Source organism: Phragmites australis, chromosome 24 (assembly GCF_958298935.1).
Source record: "Phragmites australis chromosome 24, lpPhrAust1.1, whole genome shotgun sequence".
NCBI classification, from domain to species: domain Eukaryota; kingdom Viridiplantae; phylum Streptophyta; class Magnoliopsida; order Poales; family Poaceae; genus Phragmites; species Phragmites australis.
Genome location: NC_084944.1, coordinates 7432415 through 7443045, shown reverse-complemented (window position 1 = coordinate 7443045; position 10631 = coordinate 7432415). Strand labels below are relative to the sequence as shown.

General features: G+C 43.4%; 1 protein-coding gene and 1 pseudogene across 2 annotated transcripts; both read left to right on the top strand.

The window, feature by feature from the left end:
• Positions 1-799: 799 nt before the first annotated feature.
• Positions 800-6504, top strand: LOC133907342 (uncharacterized). 2 transcript variants are annotated; one of them, XR_009907953.1, is made up of 15 exons: positions 800-1254; positions 1353-1430; positions 1531-1586; positions 2173-2292; positions 2449-2519; positions 3113-3206; positions 3276-3485; positions 3768-4019; positions 4153-4261; positions 5213-5280; positions 5373-5442; positions 5525-5599; positions 5682-5773; positions 5859-6130; positions 6221-6504. XR_009907953.1 is itself a non-coding variant. In XM_062349366.1 (14 exons), the coding sequence occupies exons 1-14, from the start codon at positions 892-894 to the stop codon at positions 5938-5940; spliced, it is 1740 nt and encodes a 579-aa protein (XP_062205350.1). In that variant the 5' UTR covers positions 800-891; the 3' UTR covers positions 5941-6189. The 2 variants fall into 2 exon arrangements, 1 of the variants encoding a protein (XP_062205350.1); XM_062349366.1 differs by lacking the exon at positions 6221-6504 and having other exon boundaries at positions 5859-6189.
• A 134-nt stretch (positions 6505-6638) lies between these two features.
• On the top strand, positions 6639-8262 carry LOC133907343 (probable inorganic phosphate transporter 1-3; annotated as a pseudogene).
• The last annotated feature ends 2369 nt before the right edge of the window (positions 8263-10631 follow it).

Here is a 10631-nt window from a genome sequence, read left to right as displayed (position 1 = left end):
TAATATTTTGTATTTTTCATCTTCAACAGACACCTATTTTTTTATCTTTTATTACTCTCCTACTCTTTTCAAATTCACGTGCATACGCTGTAAACAGTAATAAAGAAGTTGGACAAATTTGCCGTTGCCGTCTCCGTTAGAGCCAGTTGCCATCTCCGTTAGAGCCAGACAAGCGATAAATTCTCGCTGCAGTGCCGAAAATAGTGATACGGATGTGGATGCCGATGACGCTTATGTTGGAGTAGGCCTCAGTGAAATGAAAGGGTAGAGGCCTCGCCGGGCAGGACAGGTCTCTATAGGTCGGTCCACCTATATGATAAACAGTTCCCTCATGGCAGTTCACAGCACAGTCCACAACTTTTAGTGCGCGAGATTCCATCCAAGGGATAAAGGACACGAATCCTGCGGTCTTCTAGGCCCGTCCTGCTGTGCTGCGGACTCGCCTCGCTTGTCCTGACGCTCGTGAGGTGGCAACCCGGGCCGAAGCTTCCCCTGCTCCTTGCAGGGACGACCTGCTTCTGGGCCCCGCCTGTCATCGTCCGAGCTGGCGTCCACGTCACGGGAGGCAGAGCCGCCACACGACGCGAGTGCGGTGGGCCCACCCACGTGCGCGTAGCGGAAGTGCACGATCCAGGCACCCAGCACCGCACGGCTCCAAACCAACACGGACTGTACCGCGCACGCGCGTCGTGATCCCTCGAACGACGTACTACTCGTTGACAGATGGGACCGGTGGCACCGCGGCCCCACATGTCAGTTAGGAAGGGCACTAGATTTGTTTTCTCCTCTCCTTCTCCATCTGCATCTCTCTATCTGACGCACCTCCTCCTCGCGTCCACCGCTTAACGGCCTGACCGCCTCGCCGCCACCGCCGCCTGTCCACCCGCCTCCATGCAGCCGCGCTCACCGGCGGCGGCAGCGTCAGCGGGCGCTATGGCGCCCGGCGTGGGCGGCGTCGAGCCGGCCGTGACGCTGGACCAGGTGCCGCGCTGGAGCGACCCCAACCAGCGCCTGTACCCCGCGCCCGCCTCCGCCGCAGACGGCGGCGCGTATGCGGAGGGCGGATCCGGGCCTCCAGCGGCGCCCGCCTACCTTTCGTTCTCCGACCCTCTCACGGGCGACGACGCTGGCGGCGGGGGGCACGGTGGCGCCTCGCGCTTCCCCGTCGACCAGGAGATCAACTCCAGGATATACCTCTGGCGCGGCCACCCCTGGAACCTCGAGGTCGACGCCGTTGTCAACTCCACCAACGAGGTCGCAATTCCCGCACCGGCTCATCATATCAGTGTTGGGAATTGGATAATTTTTAGGATTGTGGTGCTGAGCTCTTACGATTTGCTGTGTTGGTGCAGAGCTTGGACGAGGCGCACAGTAGTCCTGGGCTGCACGCCGCAGCTGGGTCAGGGCTCGCGGGGGAATGCGCTACCTTGGTACGCTTTTGTAAATTGGATAGGCTGCAAATTCAGGGGAGAGCTTTCTTCAACCGTCCGTGATTGTGAAGTATCATATGTTTGTTGGTCGATTTTGCAGGGTGGGTGCCGAACCGGGATGGCGAAGATGACCAATGCCTATGATTTGCCCGCAAGGTAAGTTGTTTCTATGGTATTTGTGTTTTCACTCGTTGGATCGTGGGGAAAATGAATATATGTACGTGTGAAGATCTTGAAACACTGTCGGACGCCCAAGCTACAAAAATCAGTGTATTCTGTAGTTTCACAATAAGACTGTGGTCCTTACTGTAAACTAGCAAAATTGTTTCGTTGTAAGTTTCCAACTTCACAGTTTTCTGCAAGTCTCGAACAATGAGGAACAACACAGGCATAAAAGACTCTTTGGCTCAATTTCATGGAAGTTGAAGAAGTTGGTCCTGAATCTTCTGATATAGCACTGCTTTGACGATTGATCTCCCTGATTAAAAAATATTCTTTTTTTTTGTCTCTTCGATGTTGTACTGCACATTTACATGGCCCCTACACTGGAGATTCATCTCTGGGGTCTGGACACAACCCTATGTCACTGGCACTTGTTGAACCCATACAACTTGAATATTTTAATCTAGCACAATAGTTTCTGCAAAATTTACTATTAATTTAAGCCATCAATAAAAGCCTAATAGTGCTGAAACTAGTTGTTGAATGCTCACAAATTCAAATTCATTATACTGTTCTGCAGGAAGGTCATCCATACTGTGGGCCCCAAATATGCTGTCAAGTATCACACAGCTGCGGAGAATGCACTTAGTCACTGCTACCGGTCTTGTTTGGAACTACTCATTGAGAATGGTCTTGAAAGGTACATGTGGGCGGAAAGCTTTAATGCTTAGAGCTTATTGTTAGTTTTATAGTTTAACAAATGATGTTTGAATACTGAATGCTTACTTTTCACATTGCAAACTTTTCGAAGTTACACATCTTATTAGTAATTTATTTTCATTGTTTATTTCATTAGCATCGCAATGGGTTGCATATACACGGAAGCTAAAAACTACCCGCGTGAACCAGCTGCTCATGTGGCAATAAGTGAGTTCTTTTAATCTTTGTTTACTCTATGTGTTTTTTTTCCTATTTTGACCCTTTTGGAAAACATTTTTTGATAATGGACCGATCCCAAAACCATTTCTAGTTTTGACCCCCAGGCTCCGCACCATCGGCCGTGGCTTGTAGTGGCGACCCCAAAACCATTTCTAGTTTTGACCCCCAGGCTCCGCACCACAGACAATGGCGTGGATGTTGACCCGTAACTGCACCATCAATAGTGGCACGAACACAGTCAACATCCGCGCCATTGACCGTGGCGCGGAGCCCAGGAGTCAAAACTGGAAATAGTTTTGTCGCCTGTCTATTATCAGAAATTGTTTGCGAAAAGGGTCAAAATAGGAAAAAAAAAACACTCTCTCTATTCACTTGCCCTATAGATTATTTCTGATGCATGATTGAAAAATACTCTTCTGTAAATATTGAGGTTAGCCGTGTTACTAACAACTTTTAACCAAAAGGGAACGTTTCAACATCCCTCCCACTTCCCACTCCTACTTATAGAAGATGAAGCAGTGAGTGGTAGATATTGGAAAGTATAAATATTTCATTCTGGATGAACTCATTTTTACCTGCAGGAACTGTTAGACGTTTTCTGGAGAAACAAAAGGGCAAAATAGCTGGTGTTGTTTTTTGTACTACATCATCATTTGATACAGAGATATACAAGCGGTACTTTAACTGAAACCTGGAATTTGTATTATCTTTATTTCATTCATCTGCTCATTATAAGCACTACAGGTTGCTCCCACTATATTTCCCTCGGGACAAGCAGGAGGAAGAGATTGCTGTATCAAAACTCCCAGCTGATGTCGGGGATGAGAATGGTGAGACGGTAATAGATGAAAGGAAAATAAGAATAAGACCTTTGCCTGCTGGGATGGTAGACAAAACAGTGACTGCGGCTCCTATTGATCTTCCACTTTCTGATTCTGGATCGGCATTGAAGAGGTGAGATTAAGTAGTTCCAGTTATTTTCCTGGCTATTACAATCATTGGTAGAAATGCAAATATGGTTTTCTTATGATAGCTAGATTTACTGCTTGTACAAGATATTCTTAATCCTATGATTATGTACCTGATGCTGATTTGTGTCTTAGTCATTGTGCCCTTTTTCACTCTTAGCTGGCAGCTTAATTTTGATTTATATGGTTCTCTTTTGTGATAAACCCTCAAATAGTTTTTGTTTATGTATGATCTTCTTCAACTCATTTTTGTTGGTTTATTCTATAGGAGTTCTTTCAAGTTGGATTCATATTTGGATCCTTCATTTATGTCATTGATTAAAGATCCAGATCTGAGGCGCAAGGAGCAGTGGGAAAAATCTGTTCAAGCTCAAAAGGGATTTAATTATGCTAAGTTACTTGGATATGGCGATCTAGGTTGCCCTTCATTATCTGCAGCAGAGGAATATTCACTTCATTCACGATACCTTGCTAAAGCAAATTCTCTTAATCTTTCAGAGATTGCTGAAATGAAAATAATGTATGTAAATTTCCCATGTTATGTTTTTATACTTTCTTTCGCTTGTGCTTAATGATGCATATATCTGTATATTTGATTACTTTCATCTCAATGTCTCTACTGCCCTTAATCTGATGTTCTCCACCAACTACAGTTATCGTGGTGGAGTTGACATTGAAGGACGCCCGGTTATGGTTGTTGTTGGTGCACACTTTCTTCTTCGCTGCCTTGATCTTGAACGATTTGTTCTACATGTAGTGAAGGTAATTGATATAATATAGTTGTAACAATGTCGTCATGCAAAAGTTATGCTGCTATAGTACATGTTTTATGCCATGAACCAATGGTTACATATCTTGGTGCAAAGATCCTGAAATCTTGGATTGCAGTTAGGAAGTTAAATCAGCTTGGTGTAGATATCATGGTTTCCTATGTGCTCACTGAGCTTTATGCCATCTCTTAAATTGGGTTTACCAGTCTCCGCTGTATTCTATTCTTGGCATGCCTAATAATACCATGCACATGATGTGTGTGAGTTAGGAAGTTAAATCAGCTTGACGTAAATGTCATGGTTTTATATGCGTTCATTGAGATTTATGTGATCTCTTTAATGGGTGTAGCTCAATTCACATCCAAACTAAGAGTGTGTTACCTGTGGGCCCAGGATGTCAGTTGACGTACAAAGTAACGGTGTTAGCTAAAAAGTTGTGTAATTTTGTGAAATGGGTTCCAAAGGTGTAGTTTTGCGATAATAGATCACATAAGTGTAGTTCTTTGAGATTTACTCTATTTTATTATTGGCATAATAGCATGTCTAGAAAGACCATATTGCCAGCAATGGACTCACAAAATAACTAATACCATTGGTGCTACAAAATGTAACCTTTGTTTAAACTGTAAAACTTCTATGAAGGCACTCAATCCAAGTATTGTTGTCATGTTAGAGGCTACAATTCTGAAATTGAGGAATTTACAGCAAAACTAAACCAAAAGGAGATATGTAGAGAAGGCCTCAAGAATATTCCGGTGTATTTACAGGGAATACTTCTGCAAATATGGAACTGAAAGAGTCTTGCTAGCCTTTATAGTTTCAATGGGGTCTACTCTTCCTCTAGACCATTAGCTTATGTGTATTGCTTAATTTATCTTGTACATCTTGTTTTTTTAGTTTGTTAAGTTAATTATGAAATGTCATGTTATCTTTCTCTTTGCAGGAGTTTGAACCGTTGATTCAGAAGCCATATACCATTGTATATTTCCACTCTGCAGCATCATTACAACCGTAAGCATCTGATAAATACATTAATGAAGAAATTCCTTATACTTTGCTTTTTACCCATAATATAAAAAGGGAACATCTTATTAAATTTCCAGGCAGCCAGATTTTGGATTCATGAAGCGGTTACAACAAATACTAGGGCGGAAACATCGGCGGAACCTTCATGTCAGTATCTCGTCCATGTTTAATTTGTATCTTATTTATCTTATAGTAAGTTCGTTCTTCTAACAACGTTCACTGTAAACAGGCAATTTATGTTCTCCACCCAACATTGGGATTGAGAACAGCTGTTTTGGCAATGCAGCTGGTTGTAGATGGAGAGGTACCTCCTAGTTCAGGCCATAGTGACTTCTCTTTTTCTTTTACTGTACCGCTTGAGATTTTAGTTTCCTTTTTTTTTCTAGGTCTGGAAGAAAGTTGTATATGTGGATAGGCTTGTGCAGCTGTTCAGATATGTACCACGTGAACAACTTACAGTTCCTGATTTTGTCTTTCAGTAAGTAGCCTAATGTCTTCCAGCTTTTGGCACACTTACGTGCAAACTAGAAAACGATGCAGTACTCATGAACTTAATCTTACAGGCACGATTTGGAGGTGAATGGCGGGAGGGGCCTAATTGTTGACCCAAGAACGAAACACATTTATCAAAGAGCATCTGGTTGATATGTGATGGTTCAAAGGTCCAAAGCCCATTAGCTCTTCCGCTGTACCATTCTGATGTTTCTTGTAACTGTATTCCATGTTGATGTTTCTTTCTGCATCTAGTTAAGGTGGTCTATTCTATTCTTTTGTTCTTCTGCCTATCGCAAAGGGGAATTTTGTTTGTACATGTTGGTTTGTACAACCAAATAAGGTAGTGCCTCGATGTTAATAATCAAGTTTCACCCAGCTGGGCTATTCACCTTGTACAAATTTTGACCGTCTTCCTCAAATTTCATCACAGTTAGGCCCTAATAACTAAAGTTCAGTAGTTATTGATGCCTCTGGCATGCTGAGAAGTCCAGTTCTGTGCATTTGTGCATCAGAGGTGTCCTCTGCGATCGGCTTTGCTTTGAATTCATTGAATTGTGATTTCAATATATGGATCCTCAGCTTCTACATATGGATTTGGGGGTATGTCGGCTGTCATCAAACACTTGTAATAATCTGCTGCTCCTGTAATCAACTGTAATAAGTTTATGCTTTCATATAAGGTGCAGTTTTAATGGCATGTCAGTATTATCTAGTTATTAACTGGTTTTTGTTTATTTTTTATATTTTTCATAATACTTAAAAATAAACCCTAGTAATTCATTTCATACAAAGAAGTTCTGAACTTGCAAAGTTCACTAGCAACACCACTATGACACTATTGATAGTTAGGAGGCAGGATTCATTTCTTGAGTAAGTTGTCAATAGGCGGCTTTTCCTTGATGAATTAATTCTTTTTCTTGAAAAATTAAGTTCTAGAAGGTTCATTCAACTACTCGTATAAAAAAGGATCTCTGACTGGCATTCCGATTGGAGGTACTCCAGGTATTCAGCTATGATACCAGGATCCAGTGCAGTCGCTACTGCCACTGCAACTTCTCCACTGGTTTCTCAAGTTTGTAAGAAGCATGGTCTTGACATTCCAAGGCATTTTTCCTTCCACAACAGCTAAGATCCTAAGAAAATAACCATGTCAATCTTTCTGCATTGTTGGCTGAACACCAAACTGAAGCTGTATCAACTGCATATATTGCGGTCACAGTCTTCACTGCCCAAACTCATAGACAGTAGAAGTTTAATAATTGAATTGATATTGTGTAAGGGCATGCATAATATGAAAAATGCTTACGAAGGTGCTTAGTACGCTATTGTCCCGGAGGCCGACTACGTGTGGCGCATCATCCTCATGTTCGGCACCATCCCGGCCGCGCTCACCTACTACTGGCGCATGAAGATGCCGGAGACGGCGCGCTACACCGTGCTCATCGCGCGCAACGCCAAGCAGGCCGCGGCAGACATGTCCAAGGTGCTCCAAACGGAGATCGTGGAGGACGCAGACAGCGCCGACGCCGGCGGTTCAAGCTCCGGCAACGATCGAGTGGGGGCTCTTCTCGGCGCAGTTCGTGCGCCGGCACGGGATCCACCTCCTGGCCACCACTAGCACGTGGTTTCTGCTCGACATCGCCTTTTACAGCCAGAACTTGTTCCGGAAGGACATTTTCACCAAGGTAGGGTGGATCCGGCCGGCGAAGACCATGAAGGCCACAGAGGAGGTGTTCCGCATCGCGCGCGCGCGCAGGCGCTCATCGCGCTCTGCGGCACCATCCCGGGCTACTGGGTCACCGTCGCGCCCATCGACATCGTCGGCCGCTTCGCCATCCAGCTGCTCGGCTTCTTCAAGATGACCGTCTTCATGCTCGGCCTCGCCGTGCCGTATCACCACTGGACGACGGCCGGCAACCACACTGGCTTCGTGGTCATGTACGGCTTCACCTTCTTCGCTAACTTTGGGCCCAACAGCACCACCTTCATAGTTCCCGCCGAGATCTTCCCGGCGCGGCTGCGGTCCACGTGCCACGGCATCTCGGCCGCCGCAGGCAAGGCCAGCGCGATCGTTGGCGCGTTCGGGTTCCTGTACGCCGCGCAGGACCCGCAGAATCCGGAGGCCGGGTACAAGCCCGGCATCGGCATCCGCAACGCGCTGTTCTTGCTCGCCGGCACCAACTTCCTCGGCACGGTCATGACACTGCTCGTGCCGGAGTCCAAGGGCCTGTCGCTCGGGGAAATATCCAAGGAGACCGTCGACGACGAGGAGGCGGCTTGATTGATCAAGAACACGGTGCATGCAAGCTTTTGAGGTAGTGTTTTGTGATGATTGGTAGATGATACACTGTTGCACAGATGTGTGGTATGTACTTGCTGTTTTATGATGCTTATTTTGTGAACTTGTGACATGGTATGCTAAATGTAGATTTGATTTGGCGATTGCATAATTGATTTGTTCAGAAGAAATAATAAACCTCTTGTACAATTGACTGTTTGTACTACCCTTACCATTGAAATGAATTTGAAACTTATAATAATTAAGGTGAAAACCCTCTTCCATTGTCACATAGGACAAAGCGTTGGCACAAATCTTAAACCTAATTCGAGAATATTTTATTTACTATTGTTATTGCTTAACATTTTTTTAGTGTTTTTTTTGTAAATGATTCTATGTGAATTGTACTATTAAACGAGTTGTTTATGAGGAATTTGTTGAAGCTATTAAGGTCATATTTGTTTCAGATTGTAAAAGCTGGATTGTGATCATAATCTACAAACTGAAACAAACTGTTAGATTGTGATTATAATCTGTAAGCTGAAACAAACAATTGGACTCAGTCTCTAAATTATAACAACGCAGTAATCCACTTTTCACTAATTTTTACAATTCATAATTCAACTTTTTATAATCTAGTTTCTTACCGTTCACAATCTATAAACTATTTTTCACGATCTAAAAATGGTTTGTCTGGCGTGTGCTTTTCATATACTTTGCTTCATGGAATCTTTGTCAATGAAACTGTAATTTGTTGGCTTCTTCGGGCTGTATGCTTCGTTACTGAGAAATGGCCAGACGGCAAATGTAGTGATGCCGCCTGCCGGCCGGTAGGTACCCTGTACTCCTATCACGATGCAAACCAAACTTAAAGAATTCGGGATTAGTTTGTCCCAAAAGGGGGTGGACTACAACTTGTACATATGTAATCACTATAGTTGTGTAGCTGATTTAACCTTATAGACTCTTTCAAAATTCTAAAAATCTTTTGTGGTGAAGTGGAGTCGACAGATGCCGTTTGGAACTTTTATAATGAAGTTAGTATATAAAAGAAAAATGTAAGAGAAGATCACTATTTCAATCTTTTTGTTCAATTTTAGTTAGTTCACCTGCTAACATTATGTGTATATAATTTCCATTATTTAAATGATAGTTTGTTTTGAAGGGATTTAAACGATATTAGATATTAGAAGAAACATTGTGTTTGCTGCCAGAAGTTGGAAATTTTCACATCTCGGAAGAACAAGGGAAAAAAAACTCTAAACTCATGGGAGGCATGTATCCTACAAATCAGTAGATTAACTTGTGACATTCAAACCCTTACATTTAAGGACTGGGCTAAAGCCCGCGTATGTATCCGTTAAGCTTCCAGGATGCACAGCCCTTTTGGGTAAAAACTGGTCAGAAGACTCGCCCCACTTCTCTGTTTTTGGTTGCTTAGCATCAGGCTCCAGACCCTCGATTTTTAGATTCCATTTTAAATGTGGAAAAAAAAACTAACAAAAAGTTAGAAAAAATCCATATATTCTTCCCCTTTTCACCCAGCTAATAGGCATTTTTGTTAAAAATTGTAAGCAAACAAAAGCAAAATCAAATTTGCATGAAACAAAATTAGGACAGCTACAAATAAAATTGGAAAGCAATTTGACGCATTTTTACTGGGCAAATTTGAAGTGTTGTAAAGGCAAATGGGTAGAACTGCAAACACAACTGAACAAACAATTTGATTTATTTTGCTAGCTAATTTTAAAGCAAAACATAGGCAAATTGGTACGAAATACAAAAGCAAATCAACATAGTATATGAGGGAGCGAGAAGTTTAGGGCTTACAGTGCCACGCCCGGCGATGCGCGACCCCCTGGCATCCTCCTTGCCTAGCAATAGATTTGCACCATCCTGGAGGCCACGGGATGGAAGAGGTGGGAGTGATGGAGGTTCCACCTAGTGATGCTGAGGCAGAACCACACCTTGAGGACAACCAGATTCAGCAGATGTGGTGACTCTACTCCTGGCCTAGCTGGAGAGGTGACGCCACCATGAGGCTCGAGCTTGCGTGGGGGTGGCTCCATGCCTAGCTGAGGTGGAGAGGTGGTGCCAACCCTGGTCATGCGAGCCAACAAAACCACATAGGCACACTACACCCCACAGTAAAACCGATCTGCATCTCCATGCTTAGGTGATGACCAGCAGGCTTGTTACGTACCAGGATCAGAGAGGAGAGAGTTTGGTTTTGTCACACCCCAAAAATTCTAACCTAGTCATCGAGTATGCATACGCATCATGACATCATGATTCATGAATTTGATTTTGTTTTAAGTATTTAAAAATATTTTAGAAACGTTATGTAATTGATCAATGCACATTTCCACCGTATAATTATGAGTGAGAATTGTTTAGAAATGGTTAGGAAGCCCTAAAGCCATTTAGGAAGGATAAAGAAAATAATAGGAAGAAACGGAGAAAAGGATGAAGACTTTTAGCACGTGGGCCCTGCTTGTGGTCTGACCGGCGCTAGTTACGATCTGATCGCCAAAAGTCAAAGGTATCACTTAAAGCCCATCGA